Below are 23,607 nucleotides of genomic sequence, written 5' to 3' on the forward strand. Positions count from 1 at the left end.
AGTGCTCATCCTGCCTCAGAGCAGCAGCTTGCCAGCAGAAGATCACAAGGGGAAAAAGCTGTAAAGGATCACAGCTCATGGTAGGATCCCAAGGAGATGAGAGCTGAAGCGAACTACAAAAGAACAGACGAACTGCAGCTACGCTGACACCTCATTGAGTAACCCAGTTTCACTCCTCCCAGCAACGCATGCAGTAGGAGATGATTATTATAAAACACTTCACCAAATAATTCACTTCACCTTTCTGAAACCTCCGGCTCTAATTCCAGCTGCAAAGCTTTGAGAAAGGGATAGATACAGTGATAGTAAAGGTTATGTAAGAAAGCGATTCCAGTAGAAAGTGCAAGGTGAGGCCAGTTTGTTTACCTTGTTTGTTACCCCACTTGGAGAAAGGGCTGTCCAAGGGCAGGCCCCTATCAGCAACTCAGGAAGGTCCCTGCCTTCTAGGTGTGGCAGCAACGTGCAGTTGCTTTGACAGAGCAGGGTCATGAAGGAAGTACCACATTTAGCCACTATGCTTACTTGAGAGCCATAGCAATGAAGGGGATTTAATCTTACCCACTGTGGCATCTACTAGTTGGAGAGGACTCTTGCTGGATTTTCTCACGTGGGCATGGCACATGCACACACACTACAAAGTATTTGCTAGTAAAAAGGTATTGTCTAATGCATGTCACAAGTGTAAGACAACTCAAACTGCCCAGCCAAGGCACTCAGCTGATCAACAAGACAGACACAGGCATTTCTAACACCTTAAAATAGCAAAACGCTTTCTGCCCATACTGTGAAACAGCTATTTTATTTACACTTCTCAAGCTCTGGCTATCAAGTACTCGCACTACATCACACAATGCCAGCAAGGTAAAATAGCAATCAAGAATTCACCCCAAAGAAAGCTGTTCCTTCTGGAGAAGCCAAAGCCATGCCTGTCCTCTGACACAGCAGCAACTCACTGGGTGTTAGGTCTGCTTTGCTCACGTGAAGATGTTGATTGAGGACAGCACTGAGCATCACACACAGCTGTGCATTTCAGTGGGCTGGTCAAAAGTAGTTCACTTGGTTGGCTTTGGATTTTCACATGCCACCATTCTCAGAATTTCAGATGCCAGGGATGCAACAGCAACATCAGCGTGACAGCTAGGAATTAAACACAGTGACAGCTGTTAGACATTCTCAAGGGAAAACTTGTTTAAATCCCACCTTTGCCATTATCTATGCTGGAAAACTCTCAGCATCCCCCATTGAGCAACTTCACCCCGTTTTCCTGTTGAGCAGGAACACGCAACTAGGGATTTTGTCCTGCAGCAGATCTTGTGTAAAAATGAGTTCCAGTTTAAATTCACAGTAACTGCTGCCTTGCTCAATCTCCTCCGTGAACGAGAAGATAAAAATCTACCACGTCCCCATGAATCCCACACACAGCTTGACAGGAAAATGACTCCACTTCTGCTTTCTCCCATGTAGAAACAAGCAGTTTTTTTTATAGGCTGCCATCCTTCATTATTAACTCAGGAAGTACAGCAGTAGGCCAACTTGCAGCTTCCCTTGTTGCTGCTGATGGCAAATAGCTACTGACACTCCTCCTGGGGAACACAAATCTGCCCCTGAAATCCTGATGATCAGTCCCCATTGTAAACCAGTTTCTTAATGAGCATCAGTTTAAACCAGAACATTTAGTTACCTGAAACAAACACACATGCTGGCAACCGAGAAATGCATTACTAAAATCCCACATTATAAAGTTCAGATTGAATTCCACCTGACTGCTAAGCAGGATGGGTTGGTTGCATACCAACCCCAAGGCTGCCTGTTCTGACTAGCCAAGAATACATAACAGAGAGTTTAGCAAGAGGCAGCTGCTACAAGCTGGTAGGAGAGCACCGAGAGCAGCTTGCTGCCCAGCCATGCTCCTGCCAGTAATGGCACTGCCATTGGTTGTTGTCTTCCTTCCGCTGCACTGAAAGAGGAGAAACCGGTCTGTGAAAAACAAGTGAAGCAAACACGCCTCACCCACTCCGACCCAGTGATGGTATGTGGGTGGCAGGGCCTGGGAGTTCACACTGCTCATGTTTCCAATTCAGCACGAAGTTCGGAAAGGCTTCTTACCAGAGTTCAAAGCACAGGTGAGAAGAGGAGGCTGAAGTGAGTAGGTGACAAGGGATATTCTAGGAAAGATGGCACACGAGGAGGAGTTTGAGGAGGTGGCAGAATGCCCATGATGTCCGTATACAAAATGGCCACTTAGCTAAAGTTGATTGAACATGATAACCTCAGCCTTTTCCTGTCTACCCTGTAGGTCATTTATCCATGCTTGAGTCCATCACAGCCCCCCAGGATCCAGGCTAGATCCCTCCCAGGCTCCTCAGCAGATGAATGGACAGGGACATGCACCCCTCAAAGAATGGGAGGAGGGAAAAAAGAAATCCATGAGCTCCTGGGAGCCTTCCTGCCACTGCTGCAAGCAGAGGAGCCTGACCTGTCCTAATACATCAGAACACTACGATTTGGTCTCCTGAGCATCTTGTATCAAACGAGGGAGACTGCTGCTTATTTTGGACTCCACAGCATGTGGTTTTCTGAGTACAGAAATATACAGATAACAATTAGAGGAAGTCAGAGAGGCAGACTCAGAGCCAGCTGCTGGATGGGCTGTGCAGTGCATCTAACACTGAAATGCAATGAAAGAGATTGAAAACACGTTCTAGAACAAGAAAAAAAAGCTTCCTTCTCCACTACCACACCACTGTCATCTTCAGTGGTGGTGCCAGTGTCTCCCTTCGGGAGAGCTGCTATTTTATGCTAGTTGGATAATTTACCATGTCATATGAAAAACATGAGTCAGCAGCTGAGGGAACATAGGCTGTTCAGGATGGGCTTGGTGTGTCCCAGCACGCAGCTCCTCACACTCACCACTTCCTGACCATTTCCCCTCTACTCACATCCCTGCTCCCAGCGCAAGGTGACATCGAGGAGTCAGCCCAGCCTGTGTTTGGGAGCACAAAGAGCACTGCGCAGACTGAGCGTTTCAAGAATTTCTCTATAAAATACGATCTCTGACTTATTTTGACCAGGAGCAAAATGCAGCCTAACAGCCCACAGTTGGGGTGCAGAGAACAGCAAATTCATTCATTTGTATATCCAAGGGGGGGATTAGGTGAGGAAAAGTCCAACAGCGAGGAGCTGAGGCCTGGCCAAGCTGCTGGGACCAGCACCTCTGATCCTGCAGAGGAAGCCCTGGCAGTGCCCGCAGCCTCCTGCCTTTGCTGGGAAGCCACAGGTATTTAAAAACAAAAGCATCTCTGTTCTTCAGCTGCATATTTAGAAAAAAAAAAAAAAGAAATCAGCTTGCAAGCATACCACACAGTTTGGTTACTTTAAAACAGGGCACAACTACCACATTGTGCATCTTGCCCGCTATGCCAAGAAACACGCACCAGCGTCCGGTTATAAAAAGAGACTGATTGTTTGAAGTAAAATAAAATGGAAAAAAAAAACCAAGTTTAACATGACAGATGCGCACCAGCACAGGCTGGCGGTGCAGCTGACTGCGGCCGGCCACAGCTGGGATCAAAGCAGGCCTCTGATCTGCCACAGAGCTCTGACAGAGGGGGCCAAGGGTGGAAACCTGAGGGGCCTCTACTGCAGGAGGCGATGCTGGGAGAAGTTATGGCAGGCAGGAGGCGGAGAGATCCCATCCTGAAAGCCCCCAAAGCCCGAGGGGACGCACCTGGCGGGCTGGGCCAGGCTCTGCAGAGCACGGAGCAGAGCATCGCCATCACTCTTCAGGCTCTCCGAGCGCTTCTCGTTTGAAGTTACCTGGAACAAAAAGAAAGAGAGCTTATCAAAGGCAGAGAAAGAAATTCCTCTCTGTCATTTTCTGTGGGATAGGGAAGAGGGAAACAAGTTACAGCATTTGTTACCCCTGTAAATGGAATGTGACATTAAAGAGACCCAAGAGAAAAGTCCCTTTTACCAAACAGGGCTGAAGTTTAGGCGCAGGCTGTCTAAAATGTCTCAGCTTAATTAACAAAATCCGTTCTTTTTCTGAATGCCTGTATATGTGTGAGTTCACACATCACAGTCTGCCAACCCTGATTTCATCCTTAGAACCACTGCAAATACAAACCCCATTGATTCTGAATTCCAGGGGGACCCTAGGAAAAAACAACCAAGCCTGTACCAGTCTTAACATCAGGGCATGTGGGGTTTTTTCTGGTTGAAAGTCACACTGCAGTGGTAACAACTGCATTTCAGTTGTTTCTTGCTGCTCACCATTCATTAGGAATATTGCCTGCACAGGGCTGTCTCCGACAGAGCACGCAATGAATGACCCAGGCTGTATGTCCTTCAGTATCGAGAGCATCCTGATCACAGCTGAACTTGCTGTGACTGCTTTCTCCCACTCATCTGTAACAGCTGGTTTGTGAGTTCTCCAGCCTCACACAGCATAACCACACAGCTACAGGCAGCTGCACATTCCCTGACCCAATGGCAGGGTGAATGGCAAGGCCATGGGGGACACAGCTTTAACCTGCCCAGTATCATGGCACAGACACTGGACACCTGACAGATGCTGAAGCAGCAGTCCTACCACAAAACCGGGGGGGGGGAGGGAAGGAAAGGGTTGCATATCAGTTCCTGCTTGCAAAGGTAAGTAAATCTTGGCCAAACAGAAAGGAAAAGGAGAGGATCAGATAGCTGATTATTTTGATACTGAAGGAGTTAATGCCTGAAAGAACAACTTCTAATCCCAAAATCTGGCAAGGACTTTTAAGCCTTAGCATGCCACGGCTGGTCCTATTTACCACTGATCAAGCAACATGTCTTTGAGTGTCCCTCTTAAATTACAGGAGAAGCTGTACTTAGGGCTGCCACCCCCGCCATTTATCAGCAGTGATTCTCAAACACTACAGCTGTAATCAGAACATCCTGTTGTTAGCAGGAATAGGGATCTGTCTGTAGTACACTAAAATCTATCCTGTGTGTTGGGGGGGAAAAAAACCAAACCAGTGACCTCATTACCTAAGCATAAATCATTAGTAGGTTTTGATTACATGTTATTGGGCATTTTTACTCTCCCGAGGTCATTTCTGAACCCTTTGATTTACATTTCAGCAATCCATTGTATTTCAGTAATCCATTCTTCTTTAATTCACATCACATAGCTGCAAAAGACATTCTGTTATCTGAGTTCTGAATTTCAGGACAAAGACACAAAACTGTAACAGTATGGCTGCTGAGAGAGGGAAGTGCTCCAAACTTAAATAAGACACTGCTGTTCCTCCCCATTGAGCTCCCAGCCTCTGCTAAACACTTCCAACCAACTCTGAGGTACCCCTCATGCTCATTCCCCCCATTTATCTCACACATTTGAAGGAGAACAGTCACTGAAACCTGGATCATGCTTCATAGAGTTAAGATGTCAAATAAAGGCTACTGGTATCTCTAGTTCTAATAAACCCAAACACTTAGGTGCTGAAATCTGTACCACCTCTGTGTTCTTTTAACAACTTGTCCTCTGTGCATTACACATCAACCATTCAAAACACGCTCATTTATAAAGCCTTATATCAGTTTTTTTGTTTTATTTTTCTTTTAATTCTGAAATGCTCTACTTCAATTAATGTCTTAGTCCTGTGGAGTTTTAGGATCTGACTACAAGTTTTCTTGTGTTGCAGCGAGCCTCGTCCCATTATTATCATAGAATCACAGAATGGTTTGGGTTGGAAGGGACCTTAAAGCCCACCCACCCCCAACTCCCTGCTGTGGGCAGGGCTGCCAACCAACAAGACCAGGCTGTCCAGGGCCCCATCCAACCTGGCCTTGAGTGCCTCCAGGGATGGAGCACCACCACAGCTTCTCTGGGCAGCTGTGCCAGGACCTCACAGCCCTCTGAGTAAATAATTTATTCCTAATATCTAGCCTAAATCTCCCCTACCTAGAAAATACTGCAGTGATGCATTGCCAGCAGTGCAGGTGGCACCCCAAGGCAGGAACTGAATCAGCAGCACTCTACAGACTTCTTAATGCATTAAAAGATTGCTCAGTTTTTGTCTTCATTTTGTTCCACAGATAAAAATAAATTAACACATCAAGCTGTCAGCAATCAAACTTTCTGGAGCTGCATGTACTCCTCATGCATTTCATTGCCTTTCTCCTTCCCAGCACTTCCGTATCCTTTATCCACACCAGTTCTACTTCAGTTAGAATTTTAACAACTTCTTTAATGATCTCTTGTAACAATGCTGATTTGTTAGGGCTGGCTACAACACATACTCGATCACATAATCAATAGCTGTTCCATTAATTTAGAATGTAATTAAATCTCAGTTTAGTTGCACACTCATTGCAATTTTAAAAGAATTTCAAGATGACTTTCCTTTATTAAGCTAATAACCATTCTGAAACTTTCCTTTCTTCAGTTCTATTCAGCAGGGATGAGTCATAAAGAGTTCCATAATTGATACATAAAGATCAGTATTACTTACATTTGAGAGTAGCTGTCCAGGCATTGCGGGGCTGCTGAGGGTGAGTGCAGGAAAGGAGACAGCATGAAGCACCCAAAGGAAGAATGCTTTTGTGGCACTGGTTAGTGGGCATGGTGGTGACGGGTGGGCGACTGGACTAGATAGTCTTAGAGGCCTTTTCCAACCTTAACGATTCTGTGACTCGATTTTTTGCTAATGAATTGAGAAATCTTTGATTCTTGGCCTAAGAAACTCTTGCAACTCAATTTTCAAGAAAACATGGAAACTTAAGAGAATTACTTTTCTTAAGGCCTCCAGTTTCACCATACTTCCCCCAATTAGTCAAAATTCACAAATATTGTAACTTAGGACTGAGTTAAAAAATGACCCTGCAGTAAGCTGCTCTGTCACCGCTTTGACGAGAAAGATATCATTATACAGTCACAGAATATCCCGAGTTGGAAAGGACCCATAAGGATCATCGACAGTCCTTCTGCTTTTTGGAGGTTTAGAGAAACTGCAGGCCTCATCTCTCTGAAACAGTGGCACACACAGACACAATCAGGCCACTTCATAAACGTTCTTTCACATAAACTTGGCTTTTTCCCAAACATGGTTCAATGTTTTAACGTCAAAGTGATGCTTCCTACTTCTTCCTCAAGCTTTAATGCAATTAAGCCAATTATTTTGCAGGATCAATTAGCTGAATTTCTCACTCAGCTTTGCTAGCAATGGGAGCAACCACTGACAGTGCATGGGCTGGTTTACCAAACACCAGATATTCACAGGTTTAACATCACTGTGACAGCAGCACGTGCCCAGGCACTGCACATCCCAGAGGTCCTTAGGTCCTTCTGTGAACAGGAGCTGTAGCTTTGGCTCATGCTGCAGTCAGAATAATCACATTTCTTTCCTGTGCATTACCTGAGGTTCTATGTAGGACATGAACAAATCGAATGAATGTCACAATATATGGGGTTGTCAAAGCATCACCATAGCCAATGTGACAGCCCAGTGAATAAGCAAATGGAACGGCATCACTGGAAATGGGGCTGGAGAAGAAAACCTCCCCATGCTGCTGACCTCTTGTGCCCATCTCAGGGCATTTAAAGATACTTTTTCTTGCAGTCTGTCTCCACTGAGCTATTTGCAGGCAGCGCAAGAATCAAACAAAGCGCGTTCCTTGGTTTGTCATTCACTATTTGTGGACAGTAACACTCAGCCACTGCCTCTTACAGAGCAGTGCTGTGACCAAGAATATGCTCAAGGAGAGATCAGTGCAAGTGAGAGCACTCACAAGGGTGGCCACATAGTACTGTTGCTCTCCATCATGTATGAGATCTCATGTTAAGGTCTGAGCACCTTTCTGACATCCATCCCATTAGAGCAGTCTTCCTTGCTACTCTTCTCTCTACAAATGGTTCTGCCACAGAGAGACAGACAGAATGTGTGTGGGAAGAACAAATCAAGTCAGACAAGTTATATTTACGTTACTAATTGCCAACTCATCTGAACAGGCCTGAGCAATGTTGCTGGACCATAAAAACAAGAAATGAAAGTTACAAATGCATGAGTGTTCCAGGTGTGCTTTGGCAAGCACTACTATAGCCAGGGATTGCAGACAGAAAGACGTTGTGGCCTTCAGATCCTGCAAATACATGTGAAAACAAGCAGGTGCCTGTGACAAAAAACCCTACGTTAGACAGTTTAACTCTGATTTTAGAATTCAAAAATCTTTTTTTCCCCTCTTTATGAGTAAAATTTATGTTCCACTGAAGTCAGCAGCAAGCTCCATTTGACTTTGATAAGGCCAAGATTTCACTCAATATGTTTTGTTGTCTTGTAATTTGTAGGTGCACAGGTTTATTCCAAGCTTAAAGCAGTTCCCACTGCTAACGTGCAGACAGCTGGGCCCCAGGCAGGCTGAGCACACTGCCTCAAGGGCCTGTTGCAGTGAGACAAGGCAGGTCTGCTCCCATTGTATCACTGTTAATTGATTTTGGAACTGAGGTTGGAATCGGATGATCTTTGAGGTCCCTTCCAACCAAAGCCATTCTACAATTCTATGATTTTAAGTGTTCCTTGACACCTTACACTTTGATGCTATTTTTGGTCCTACAGCATATGCATAAGACACACAAAGGCACACTCCTGCTATAAGGTTAGACTATGCCCTCAGAGTGGGCAGTTTTTATAAGCACTAGAGAAGACTCATAAAACCTCAGGGTAATTATTGAACTGAAGTGTACTCCCAGCCTCATGCGGGTTTCTGATATTTTTGTTGGTGGTGGTGCTAACAGTGCTCTCAAATGATTTTCAGAAAATACAGCATGTCTTTATAACCCAGAAAATAGACATTATCACAGCTTCTACCCTCTGCACCTGAGTTCAGAATATTTGACTTAATGGAGGTGGACAGCACTATCTCTTTACATCCATTAGAACCAGTTGGCCACAACAACCCCATCAGCAAAAATAACTCACAGTCCTGTCCAGCAAATGGTAGCTCCAAGATGACAGAGAAGACTTCCACACAGTGTTGCAGGGTTACATTATACATAGAATCATAGAAACATTAATGTTGGAAAAGACCACTGAGATCATCTAGCCCAACTCCAACCCATCTCCACCATGCCCACTGACCACATCTCTCAGTGCCACATCTACACGTTTCTTGAACACCTCCAGGGACGGTGACTGCACCACCTCCCTGGGCAGCTTGTTCCAATGTGCACAGCCTGTTCCACAGTACACATTAGAAAGCCCAACATCAACGTGACATTAAAAATAAACACTTGCCACCGTGTTGCTGGTGACCTCACCCACAAACACAGGTTCATCCATCATCTGCACGCTGACAGCTCCATGAGGTATCATTTCAGACTAATTTCAGTCTGCCCAAACACTGCCTGCTGGCCCCAAACATCAGCTTTAGCAAAAAGGGCCATGGACAGAGTTGTACACTCTGGCAAGCCCCTAATAGGTCTCGCTGTATCTGAGGAGTCCAACAACTCCTGGACACCTGCCGGTCTCATATGAATTCCTCCATACAAAAGAAAAGGAGAAATCTACCACTTAGTTTCCTGTGAAACCACAAAACAGCCTGACTACACAGTTTGGACTTATACCCAAATTTAATTGACATATGCTCCAGAAGTTAGGGATGGCCTCCTTTTCTGGGCATAGCAGTTAATACAACTAACCCCAGATCTTTCACTCCCATATTTCATGTTATGGCGATTCAAAATAATTTCAGATGTGTCTATGCTTGTATGGGTAAGAATCATTACTACAGATAACTCATCTTCTCACTATTAGGAAAAACAGTGACACCCAGAATATATTGGAAAGTTCTGACCTTTAAATGGCAATTACTATACAGGAAAAGTACGTAAGCAACCAAGCAAGTAGCAATTTCATAAATGCTTACACATATCCAAGGACGCAAACACTTGAGCAGCCATGCCTGTGATGCATAAAGGAACTGACTAAATCCCTATGAACTGCCAAGTACTTACTGGAGAAATCTGAGTTTCAATGCATGGTCTCAAAAATAAAAAGAAACCCACGAACAACAACAACAGGCTGGTTTTGCTTTAAAATGCTCCTCATAAAAATAAAGATTACTGCACCATCATGAAGCCATGTATGAGCGGATGCTGTCAAACTGTCCTTGTACAGACCTGTTGGTGCAATTCAGGCTTCCCCTGGACAGAACCCTTTTATAGCATTAACTTTTGCTGAGGATGAAGCAGAAGAACTTTGTGCTCACATTGGTTATCATTCGGATACAGAACTCCAACAACTAAAAACCTGTACAACTTGACTTCAGGTTTTAGATTTACCGTTCCAAGAATAGAAAAAATATCAAGAATTATATTAAAAATAACACAGAATATGAAAAATACTTGAAGAATAAAAAGAGTGACAAAACCTTAAAAATCATTACAGACTATGAGTTTAAGCTAAATATTAAAGCATTAAACATTAATTCCTTCATAGCCTTTATAGGCTTAGTTCGTATGGACACATAAAACTTGGACATAAAGCCCTGAGGTTTTCTTCTAGTACCAGAAATGGACAGTCCTTCATACAGTGGAAAAAGAGAAAACATAGGTCTGGAGAGTTTTTATTAGAGGAGAAAAGCATCATTATTTTTATGCTTTGTATAAAAAGCAACTGGATACGTAAATGACTGAACAGGGATATAAGTCTCTAAACCATCTATTTCTGAGAAAAATTATGCTTTATGTAATGGTTCAATTTGCATAAAATTGTAAAAACGGTCATAAAAACCAAATGAACTTCTAAAATCTGTCTGCTCATTGTCATGTGACAGATGGCTCTGGCTGCCTGGCAGAAAGCAAACAGCTACCTAGTCGGTCCTCTCTGACCTCAAACAGAATCATTTTGGTCTATCCATTTTTTCCTGTTTGTTTGGGTTGTTTTGTTTGTTTGTTTTTTTTAATGAGCACAGTTGAATTTAGGTATCTTTACAGCAGTAAGTCATGCGTGTGCAATTACAGAGAAGAGGTCAAAAGGAAGTAATAGTGATGAGCCCAACAGATGACACAGCTGGGCAATCTCAACAGAATTGCTCTATGTAAAATTACAGTGCACCAAAACACCAAATGAGTCCAGCAATACTTTTGTGCCCGCAGAAACAATGAATTAGGACTCCATAACAAAAAATAAAACCAACAGTGATAGTCACTGGGAATTATGCTGGCCTTGAATGATGAATCAAACAGGTAGCAGGTTTCAGAATGCTTGGCTTCACTGTACAATCAGAAGGAAAACATCTGTCTGTGTGAAAACAGAGCACATTTCCTCACTGCTGACCGTGACAGTTCTGCTCTCTGGATGGCTCCTGTATCTATTCCTAACCACACTGGGCTCCCAGCATGGAAACACCAGCACAGCTAATCCCTAGGGATGGCTCTCAAGAAGCGAACACGTTTCCAAAGAAGGAGGTAAGAAACTTTTCACAGGAATAAGTCCACAGCTTGCCAGCTGCTGGAATAAACACTTCTTTTTGCTCCTCTCTGAAGAGCAGGTTGCGTACTTGATTCCCCTCATTATAAGAGATCATCCAGTACAGACTGACTAAATACTTTAATGTCAGTCATGAAAGATCACCAAAATGGCAGCCCAACTCTGCACCCAAGACAGACACTCACGTTTCCAGACTTGCACTCCTCATTCCAAACAGACTAAATAGAATTAATACCTCCATATGCCATCTTGCAAGTAAGAGCTTACATCAGAGGTCATCCCTGCTCACTGCAGCTCCCCCTGCAGAGAAGCACAAATTCTGTCACTCACATTCTGGATGTTGTCACTATTAGCCCTTTTGTTCTGTTCAGACTCCATATGCTTCACCCCGAGTACAGCTGGTTTAGTGCTATCAAGCAGCTAACGATCTCATCATTTCATACCTATTTTCCTCTACATACCTCAGCTCACAGGTACCCACACTTGGCTGATGACCACATTCATTAGTCATGAATAGATCCTGAGAAGCTTTCCTGTGTCAATTCACTATGTTCCAGCTCCTCGCAGTCTACATATGAAAGAAATCCTTGCAGCTGCCCCCAACATAATACCATCTTCCTGTTCTTTATAGTCATATTTCAAGATACAGATAAATGTAAACATTGCAGAATTTCTTTGCTGCAGCTGCAAAACAAAAGGGCCCTAAGACAAGGTTAAATGATTTAGAGCAGAAACTTGCAAAGAAAAGATAAATCACCTTTTTTTTACTCTCAGTACAATGCTTTACAGGCATCTTAATCTTTTCTTATCAGCTGACATTTCCAACACATGCAAGAAGTGCTCTTATTATGCTAGGGAGCAAAAAGGATCAAGCTCTTCAACCTGGCAGTCTTCTATCAACAACAAAAGTGAAAAGACACAGCAACTGCAGGTCCAACATGATGTCATTAACCAGTGACACGAATGGTAATATACTGTATTACTGTTGATAAAAAGATGTCACAGAAGACCAAGGTTCATTTTATTTAAGGGCAAACTCAAGCTGCTGGTAACTCATCCCTGACAGTTTAAAAAGAAGGGCAGCACATGACAACTCTGCATAAACACTTGATGGCAGATGGAATGAGGGAAGGGGCTGTGTGTGCAGCTCATGGGCATGGGGGATATTTCCTTCTGGTGTCACTGCCCAGTTGTGATCATCTAAGTGGGAGAAAGTAAGGAAGCATCTATCACAGTGTCAACAAATGAATAAAGAAATTACAAACTAGCTACTTAAATTGTTCTTCCTCATTACATAGAAGGCTGTCTGGTACTGAGTTATCACAGATACCCCAGCTTATCTTCTGTGTATTCATTGTGTATTCAAACAAATTTTAGCTAAATTAAAACCATGCAATTAAGTAACTAATCAGTCACAACCACTTGAGTTTAAACAGTTTAAGAAATTACCATGCGCTTAGCTAGAATGTGACATCTATATACATCATGACTAAGTTGGCTAACTCAAACTACCACTGATGGTGATTTACAATAACCCATTGCATTCCATGCTGCAGAAGACCTGGGAGCAACAATCAGCTGTGCTGCATCAGGCAAGGGAGAATGAATTTCCAGGCAGGGGGACAACAGCTCCTTCAACATCTGTGCCTTGAGGGTACTGTGATGGAAGTTCTTATTTCGAAAGCTCTGTAAGTGATAAAATCCTGAACTACCAACAGAGGAAAGATGCTAGCACAACATTTTTAGTGCACCTTTATTTTTATAAAAGACACTCCAATTGAAATTAGTTACATCATCTATTAGTAACACGGTCCCAGGGCCTTAACAAGTGACTTTTGCTGGGTTTAGCTGCCATGTTTTTTGTTTATTTGCTTTTTAAGTGGCAAGAATCACTGCCCTAGCTGGCTGCTGCATTTCATCGCCAGTGGTTCTTGTCCCCAGAACAGGAACAGCAGAATAAGATCCCTTCTTATATCACCGTGAGCTCACAGACCTTTGCCACTAAAAGGTGGAGATTAAGAGGCAGAAAACCAAAAAGACAAAAGTTTCCTGGTGAAGAAACAAGTCCACAACAAAGGGAGAATCTTGCCTTCCATAGACACAAATTGCACAGAATTGCCATGCTAAAAAGCCTTTGTCCTATAGAAAGTTAACAGCTTAATTTGGATCGGAGAACACTCATTGGAAGACAGATTGTTTCTCTTTGTAAGTCTATAATACAAAGACTGACATCATCATTTTGATGCTTATCTTGAACAAGCAGCCTAGAAGGCAATGTCTAATAAGAAAAAAATTTAGGAAGTGACTTTTATGTAAAATTGTCAAGCAAGTCCTATTGAAAAGTATAATAAATATGAGTCCAGCTGCCGTGGCTCAACATTAACCAGCTTTGTGATGTATTGTTTGTTTGGCCATGAGATGCTTGCTGAGACAAGTTAAACTTCAATCTTGAGTTGTATTATTAAGTCTTTCAGGGAGAAAATTCTTCTTTGTAGTTTTTGTTATCTCAAAATACGTTATATTTGAGTACCAGCAGATGAACAAACATTCTCTTATTTTACACATGCATCGGCTTTTTGCTTTTATCTTGTGTGTGAAATTGGTGTTCAAGAAATGGATACTACTGGCTAAAAGCAACCCTAATGAATGCAGGGGTTCTGAGAAACTTCGCCCACGCAGGTCAGGCGGTGAACCTTACACTTAGCTTACAGCACTGCCGCTGCCGCAGCTTTGGCTTCAGCTGAATAGACAATCCTATCGAACTGTGTACAAAAGGCTGCCGACAGCACAGCTTTCAGCTATGATCTAATCAGGATGTGAACTGGGTATTTTTCGCCCTCGTTTTCTTTGTGACTATGAGAAGAAAGTCGTGGAGTACTATTACCGCTGCTAATACACACAGTACCCAAACACAGGATCCAAATACAGCATTTTGAACTCTATAAAGCAGCTTGCTTTCTCCTAGAGGTTTATAGATAAAACCCTCCAGACATTTTTGCTGACAGGCAGCTAATTACATCATTGTTTCCAGTTTCATGTTGCACAACTCCTATGAACAAGGTGTGCCTTAAAATTAGATGGTGCGGTCCGTATGCTTAACCTGATTAGGTCGATAATTTAAATATTAACACTGTTATGGAAACGAAAGCAGACATCCTCATTAAAAAGAAGTCATACACACTCACATCGTGCTCTTTTAAGAAGGAAAGACAATGTTTTCAGACTCAGAAAGAACATCTGGATGTCTGCCACGCGATACTGCCTTTTGCTCCCATACCCACAGTGGCAGTCAATTTGATAACTTTGTCCTCCAGGACAAGGTAACTGAGTCACGGTGCAAACTTAATCATGTCACAATACAAAGCTGATATGATGATCTCATCATTGTTCCATGAAAAGTAATAAACTCCATTTCCTATTTACACTGGAAATTCCAACTTTCGGCAAATATCTTACAAAGGCCCTGACCACACAGTACACAGAACGAGTAATGTGATTGGCACGCTATTAAGGGAAATATTCATCTAAGCTAGACGGTGGAGTTTTGAAGTTTAATCAGCTCTACGATCCTTTCTGGAAAGGTTAAGGTACCTGGAAGTTACACTGATGTCAGGTTAAAAATAATTTCATAGATTAAAGTAAAGATTTATTGCTCTATTTCAAGCACTCAACCCAATCTAAATTAGTTAGCTCATTTTGAAGCATGCAGAAACAAAATCTAAAATGACTAAACCTGACTTAAAAAGAATACCTGTCTAATCAAAGCCTCTTGCTCACCTGTTGGGATTTTCATTTGGTTTTGGGTTTTTTTTTTTTTGTAGAGCTAGCAGGAAAAGTTTTATCTTCTAAGAGTTACTGATTGCTTATAAAGATTTGAAGAATGATTGAGATTATCGTTTTAAAACAGCACCCAGGGGAACTGGGTGGATCAAGGGATTGTTAATGAGATATCAAGTCTTTCACATCCACACTGTGGATTTAAATTCAATCCAAGACAAAGATCACCCATCTGGTGGTCATCTAATGATCTGCAAGAGAGGTGATATTCTTACCTTACATGTTTTAAGAATGCTGAACTGCCAGTGAATTTGAAACTGTTTGCCGTGAAACCAAGGAATGAGTTGACAATGAGAATAATTAAATCAACTTTTTATCCCTCAATACGGTAACATAAAACAAGGCATTGGCTTGCTGGATCAGGTTTAGATCACAGTTACTTTCCTTAAACTGCTTATAATAAGCATTTCAGACTCAAAGGCTACTAAGGAAAATGGAAATGAAGTATTTCAGTAAGGTAAAAATTACTAAGTCCCAGGGTAGACATATTGGGTTTTAATGACTTATAATTTACAGAGAAGCCATCACTAGATGTGAGTCAGACAGCTTCCTATTATGGTTTTCTGAAGTAGTTATTATCACATGTCAGCTGCTCATAATGTAGCACTCTTCAGTCTTCTCTTATTTCATAAAAGCAAACTAATCATTTCCAAACATTTATTTACCAGTGAATTCAGACTCTAGCTTCACTTATAGATTATAGTAAATATATCATTTTAATATACTTACTAGTCACAGCTGTTCTACATACGTTTGTTTGAACTATTTGCAACTCCTAATACTATGATTCTTCATTTACTAATGGGACTTAGAACAGATGAACTGCATGACATACAAATATTACTCTTTGCTGAGTACTGGACTGGGTCAGACTAAGAGTCCACCTCCCAGGCCTAAAGCTCTTTGCTCCCAGAACATGACATGGCTACTCATTTCAAATGGCTACAATGGAAACCAAACCCACAGCCAGCACATGGAGATGGACTGACTTACCTGCGTATGAATCAGTGGGTTGGGCACACACTAATTGATGCAGTAGGAGCAGAGCCTTTTCCCTCAGTCAGCCTTCTTCCTTTCCCCATTCCCTCCCAAAAGTATTCCTTCCACCCCTTAACCCAAGGCCCTTCTCCCAGCAGGAACCTCCCTCTCAGCTCCATGGCAATTACTTCCTACCTGCAGGACAGGAAACCACCAGAGCATGGAATGGGAAAGGCTAGAGGAGTCCTTTGTTGAGTCTTTCAAAGGATCCCTCTACTGAGTTCACTGCTCTACTAAGGATGCCAGCCTCTTTGCTAGACCCCAGTAAAAATCCAGAAAAAAAGTGCCCCTTAGTCCAGGAAGAGGTAATACGGTCTCTAAATACTGAAAGGTGCTGACCATCCACAGGTGTCTCCCTCATCCCTCCATGACTCCACCAAAAGCTCATCTAGGTTCTAAAATGCCACCCTACAGCAGGTTTTCACAGCAGGCCAAAGCTGCCCAGCACAGCAGGACAGGTTTCTTAGTCAGGGTGAAGAGCAACGCCACAGAGTGTGAAAGAGGACACCTTGCAGGAAGATATTAGTGATTTTCCTGCTGGTTCTTTCCTACTCTCCTCCTCTTGTGCACTCCCTTCCAGCTCCCGCTCACCCCTGGTTTTGCTAGCCATTGCTCTGTAGACACCCACACACTTGTCTTAGGGCATGAAAATGGCAAGCATAATTCATGGGAGGGGAATGGGGGACAAGGTTCTTTCATGTTATTACAGAAGTAACATCACCATCAACACTTCTCTCAGTGTCCTTGGGGAAGCCTTGTGTACAGTCCTCTCTGAAGTGGTCGGTGAGAACAAAGAGCTGACCCTCTGTGGCCAAATTCACAAGCTTTGGCAAGTACCTGAATCAATAGAATCCATGAAGAGAAGGTCTACAGAGGAAGCCCTTTCTTCTCACATTTCCTGTGATATGTAAGAAGGGTGCCACCCTCTGCCAGGAGGCAGCTAACGTACTTCTTGGTACCCTTATATGCACAGTCTGGCAACCCTGACCATGGTTTGGGGGGTTGTAACTAGAGGATCTTTGGGGTTTCTTCCAACCCAAGTCATTCTATGATTCTCCAGTTCCTCAGTCACATGAGTGGAATGTTTGATCAGAGAAACATGACCCAGGACAAGGGGTCTTCCTGGAGCCAGACTTCACCCTCTCTCTCCTGTCCTTCAGTACACTAGGATGGATAAGGCAGGTGCCTTCAGACTCTAAAACATATTGCACCAGAAGCCAACTAGCCACAACCAAGTAGCCTTTTTCACAGTATTACAGTAAGTGGACTGGCATACACTTTTGCTACATGCCAGCACCTTTTCAACAGGAATAAGGCTTATTTTAGTTCCTATGATGTGAGCCAAAATTTCCAAGGGGCCTTTACGAAGCCCATGTCCTCTGACAGGCTATTGTAAAAATGATAGTAGGCCATTCCTTGCCAAAATTAAAAGCCAGTGACCATTACAAAAAACAAACAGCAGTCCAAGAGAGGTGCTGACCCAGCCAGAGGGAAGCTTCTTACTCACTTCTATTCCCATGGACACGTCTTAGACCAATATCACGCAAGCTCCAAAGTCTGTATAGTTAGGGTGATTTTTCCTTACATACATTATTCAATATCTATCATTACTGATACAATACTGAATGTTATCTGCAATTCTGTCATCCATTCAATCAATATTTTGTCTGTAACTCTTCACAGTCAGTCTTAGTTTTAAATAACTCTATTATTAAAAACCTTTGTCACATTGCTGTTCATCTCATTACTCAGGCAATTTATGAATACATTCCATAGGAAAGATCTTGGTGGGTTTATGATAGTAATTCACATTTATGGTGAAAAACTAACCATTTATTATTTCCTATCATTTAAGCTGTTATTAATCTTGATAAGAACTTTGCTCTTTCCTTGCAGCTTAGTTGCTTCAGGAAGTTCTACTGAAAGACCTTATAGAAAGACTTAAAAATCCAAGTCTACCATACCAAATAGACTGCAACTCTTCACAAACTACCGAGTCACTTGGAGGAACTGGAGAAATATTAATTGCATTACAGACGTGATATTGACTACTACTTAAGATACCATATTTACTTTTAGTTTACCTGTCCTTTCCTTATTACCATATCAACAAGCCCTGTCTTAGAAAAGTCAGAGTTAATTGTTCGCAGATCCCGCAGAGACATTTTAAAAATTTTAGTATAGATGATGATTTTATTTGATAGGTTGCATACCACAATTACAGGCTAAGCAACTTCATATGAGTTCCTCTAGAATTCATGGACAATTGTGGACAGTCACCACCAGGAGCAGCTGACCTGTTACTACTCAAATTACTCTAGAACACCTTCTTGTAACATCTCAATTTGTAGACATTTCCTTATACATAAGAAAATGATTCAGATGACAAAACTGTAGCTTTTACTAGCAAAGATCAGAAAGTCTGAAAAGTGAAGTTTGTGGCATAAGACTTTCCCTCTTCAGAGGAATTCTTCCTATGTCAGCATACAAGATGAATCTTTGATACAAAGATTTAGCAGTTTCTCAAAGCTCTGTAGATAGCAATGAATGACTACTTTCATTGCTGACAATGTATCAGTTCATCAAATGAGAAAATACAACATTAAAGAGGACTGTCTATGACCAAGAATGGCACTCTTGTCTCTATAGGAAGAATTATTTGAAAAATATACACAATCAGAATATAAACCAGATAACTGACCATGATAGCTAACTGAATAATCAAATCGCTAGAAGTACACAAACAATAACCAAAATTATCTCTCTCAATGTTTATAGACAAACATTCCATAAAATATAGAAAACTACTGACATTTGGAAGTCTTCTTATGGACATCACACCTGGAGGTAAGCCATCTCATCACCTTGAAATGGTTTCTTACAATTGCTCTTGAAATACATCTGCAGGAGTTTTCTCGAGGATAAGACAGCTATTAGTGATTGTGTCTGTTTGTTATCACATTCCCATTCAAAAAGTTGCATGCCAGAGTGACTGTCCTAAAAAGTGACTCAGTGACACTCACTATAAGGCATAGCTTCAGAATTTGCTCATAAAAATCAAAAGGAGAAAGGAGTTTGAAGAGCATGTTCCCATGTATTTGTAGCACATATATGACAAGCACACAAATATAATTAACATATCTAGCTTTTGAGTGTGAGAACAAATTGTGGGTGTATTAGTTCTTGCTTAACAAGAGCACCACTGAGAAGTACTTTTGAAAAGGATAATAAGGCAGTGCAGAGGACTAAGATTCACGAAACTATTTAAGAGAAGAGGATAATTTTGTAATGGGTGTGGACTGTGGGAGTTTTCTGACTGGATGCTCAAAGCCAAGAAAAACTAACCCTTTCTTCTTTTCCTAAATGAAACAAAACCTTCTCATAAAGACATCATGTAAATGGAAAAATGTTACTGCCATAGGACAGGCAAGTACATTAAAACCAGGATATTACAGCATTTAATAAGCAGAAATCACAGTTTAGAGTGGGATACAAAATAAGAAATGTAAAATTAGAAAATGTTGCAAGTGTATCTGAAAACAACCTCAGTGCTCATGAGAACACCGTGCTTACAGTGTTAGCAGAGGAAAATTTGCATAATTAAAAGGCATTGATAATTTTCGTAATGCAGGTGTAGCAGTAAGAACATCAATGCATTGTAATTAGGAGAATTATACGTCAGTCTCATTTTAAATTGGACTCAAACTTCAGACATGTTAGTGACATTTATATGAGTAAAAGTTACTGGAACAACCATATTTAAAACACTAATGGGCAACTAACCTTCAGTTAGTTAGTTGAAAAAAACCACTGTCAAAAGTATGCTGCTAACCAACATTTGAAGGCAAAAAAAAGTTTCTCTAGACAGTCTTTGATGATGTGGGACTGGAAATGCTAAATTAGGGAAAATGTCAAAGAGTGGCTAGGGTGTGGAAACAGAGGGCTGACTGGCACAAAACAAAAAGTGCAAAAATCAGACTGTTAACAAAGAAGTCTTATGGGTGAGACTGCCCCAAGAATAAGCTGGAAGCTGGCAGTGGGGATGGAAGAGGAATCTGAAGGAGTGCAGTCATGGCCTCATGGCTTTCATCTTTTTCTTTCACAAAAAAAACGGTTCAGGAAAGTCATGGCACAGATGGAACTGAATTTCATGAGGGATATGAAAAACAACAAGAGTTTCTTTAGATACAATGAGCAGAAGAGACAGGCAAAGGAGCACATACCCCTCTGATAAATGAAACTCTCCTCAGACATAGAGAAGAGTGAGGTACTTAACAAGTTCTTGCCTCATTCTCCATGGCCAATCAGGCTTCCCATTGACTGCTGTGCCCCTGAACTTCTGAGCAGGGGCTTGGGAAGCAAAATCCTCCCTGTATAAGAGCAGAGCAAGTCTGAAACCACCTCATGAGGCTAAATGTGTACAAGTCTATTGGGCAGATAACATGCATCCTGTAGTTCTGAAGGAACTGGCTGATGTGGTTGCAAAGCTGCTCTCCATCATATTTGAAAGATCATGTCTGTCAGGCAAAGTCCCCTGTGACTGGAAAAAGGGAAACTTCATTCCCATGTTCAAGAAAGGGAGAAAGGAAGACCTGGGGATCTACAGGTTGATGAGACTCACATACATGCCTGAAAAGATCGTGGAGTGTCATGCTTAGGTTGAAGCAACCCCAGACATGAGTACAGACTGAATGGAGAGAGCTCATTGAGAGAAGCCTTGAAGAGAAGGACTTAGGGGTCCTGGTGGACAAAAAGCTGGACACTGAGCCAGGAGGGTGCACTTGCAGCCCAGAAGGCCAACTGCATCCTAGGCTGCATCAAAAGAAGGACAGCCAGGAGGGCAAGGGAGGTGATTCTTCCCTTCTACTCTGCCCTCATGAGGCCCCAGCTGGGGTCCAAGCATAGGGCCCCCAATACAGCAAGGATGTGGACCTGTAGTTACAGGTCCATAGGAGGGCCACAGAGATGGTCAAAGGGCTAGAGCACCTCTCCTACAACAATAGGTTGAGGGAGTTGGACTTCTTCAGCTTTGAGAAGAGAAGGCTTCAGGGAGCCCTCACTGTGGCCTTCCAGTACTTGAAGGGAGCTTACAAGCACAAGGAAGACTGACATTTTATATGCTCTGACAGATACAGGACAAGGAGGAATAGCTTCAAACTAGAAGATGGGAAATTTAGGTTAAAAGTTGGGAAGAAATTTTTTACTCAGAGGGTGGTGAGGCACTGGCACAGGCTGCCCAGATTGGTTATGGATGTCCTATCTCTGGAGGCATTCAAAACCAGGTTGGAAGGAATCCTGGGCAGCCTAATCTAGTGGTTGGCAACCCTACTCATGGCAGGGCAGTTGGAACTAGATTATCTTTAAGGTTTTCCCCAGCCTAAGCCACTCTGTGATACTACAATTCTATGAAAAAAAGGATTGATTATCGGTTAGGGTTATAGTCAGAGTAACATATTCCATGGAGAGCAGATAGAATTTAAAATAGGATAACAACAGTTGGGAAAGGATTCTCCAGTGGATAGAGAACACTGGCTCCCAGCTTTTCTTTTCCCTCCTTACTTAGGATGAACTCAGATCACAAAAATTGAGACACTGCCTATGTTCAGATTTGCTTCCATGGCTGACTGATAGAAGGTAGTATTTCTTTACATCCTCTTCTCATAAAAGCCTGTAGCAACAGATGGCTTTTGCAGCATAAACTAAAGGTCAACAACTTCTGACCAGCAAACTAATGGGGAACAGACTGTAGCAATATCAGCACTGGGGAAATCTAATTAAGAATGGTGTCCATATTCAATCAGTGTTTCATTATTGTACAAGGACAGAGATAGCACCTGATGTGCCCAAGGTATGTTCAAATCAATAAATGAAGCTTCAGTCAGGCAGTTTGTAATGTGGGCAAGTGGTCAGTAAAGCCAGTCACAAACATTCAACAGCAGAGGTCATCAAACAGTGAAACCAGTGCTGTCTCTGAAGCACTGCATGGCCTCTAAATGGCAGAGCTGAAATATCTGAAAAATATATATATATATATATCAGTATTTTCTATTTGGTTTTACTAATCAGGCTGAGGGTACTTAGTGCCTTTGACAGTAACATTTTATCATTGAACTTGACACACACACACTAACTTTTAGATATGAATTCTATGTATTCACAGATCCATTCACAGACATTAGCAAAGCCCAAAACACCAGTTACTGCAACAGTAGTAGTAATTTCAGTTATTATGTAATTGATAATTAATTTTGTTATTTAAATTGCATTGTTATTTTGTACTTGGACTATAACACCCCATACTTTCTTCAGCACGCACTTTTCTAAGTATGCCTCATAGGAAATTTTCCCTATTTAAAAAAAAATTCTGAGATATTTTTTAAACACTGCTGAAAGCATTTAGCTACATTTCCAGCTGCAGACTTTTAAACAGGAGCACAGAACATAAACGTGTGAGAAGGGAAGCACACATTTTAAAGAGCTGGCTAAAAGTTGGCGCTTTGATTTTTGCCCTAGTTGTTGATTTGATTCCATGAGACCATGAAGAAGACCAACCAGTGGGAATTAAAACATTAGATCACAATAAATCAACAGACATGAAAACATTAGCTCAGGCATTAAATTTACATTTTCCAGACCATTGGCTCTTGTGACCCAGCATATACTGGGAAATGTGAAGTTCTGCTGTCAGTTCTGTAGCTCAGTTTCACTCTAGCCCAAAGCAGCAATTGTAAAGTGTAGTCTCTGGCTTCACTCTCTTGCCCCACACCGTAGCATACTTGGTTTTAGGCATGGCATACTTAGAACCCAACTGTACGTATAAGTGGGGAAGATAAGGACCTCGCTTAGCCTCAGAGGGGGCCGATGCATTGTTTAAATGGTAACAGCAGCTGCTGGGGAACCGTAAAAATCAGCCACAGAGCTGCAGGAAGCTTTAGCAAATTGGGTGAGATGGGAAGTTTCAGACATTTCCTAATATAGAAGAAGGTTTTTAAACGAGCATATATTGAGCTGCCACTTGTTGAACCATTTCAAGCTTCTAAAAAACTTTGCAAATAAGAAAGAAGTTTCAAGGTAAGGCAAAAAGATACATCATCAAAACAGAAGTCAAGTTCTTGACATGAGCAATAAGTTTTCAGAAACATAGTTTAGAAAAAAAGTCATCAGAAGTTTTAAAACTATAACCAGATAATAGTGAAAGTATCTCTTGGTAACCTTTCAGGAAACTACAGAATAGCTTAGGAAAAATTAAACCTGAGGCAGACACTTAAAA

The 23,607-nt window shown here is 42.0% G+C and overlaps 1 protein-coding gene across 3 annotated transcripts in view; it reads right to left on the reverse strand.

Moving 5' to 3' along the window:
- Nucleotides 1–780: 780 nt before the first annotated feature.
- ULK4 (unc-51 like kinase 4) overlaps nucleotides 781–23,607 on the reverse strand; it is a 219,601-nt gene continuing 196,774 nt past the window's right edge. For all 3 annotated transcript variants that reach the window (XM_025147506.3, XM_418812.7, XM_004939465.5), the window contains exons 36-37: nucleotides 3,728–3,816; nucleotides 781–1,137 (exon numbers count right to left, since the gene is read on the reverse strand). In XM_025147506.3, the coding sequence (XP_025003274.2) occupies nucleotides 1,053–1,137; nucleotides 3,728–3,816 (174 nt within the window). In that variant the 3' untranslated portion in view covers nucleotides 781–1,052. The remainder of the gene's footprint in view (nucleotides 1,138–3,727; nucleotides 3,817–23,607) is intronic.

Source organism: Gallus gallus, chromosome 2 (genome assembly GCF_016699485.2).
Source record: "Gallus gallus isolate bGalGal1 chromosome 2, bGalGal1.mat.broiler.GRCg7b, whole genome shotgun sequence".
NCBI classification, from domain to species: Eukaryota; Metazoa; Chordata; class Aves; order Galliformes; family Phasianidae; genus Gallus; species Gallus gallus.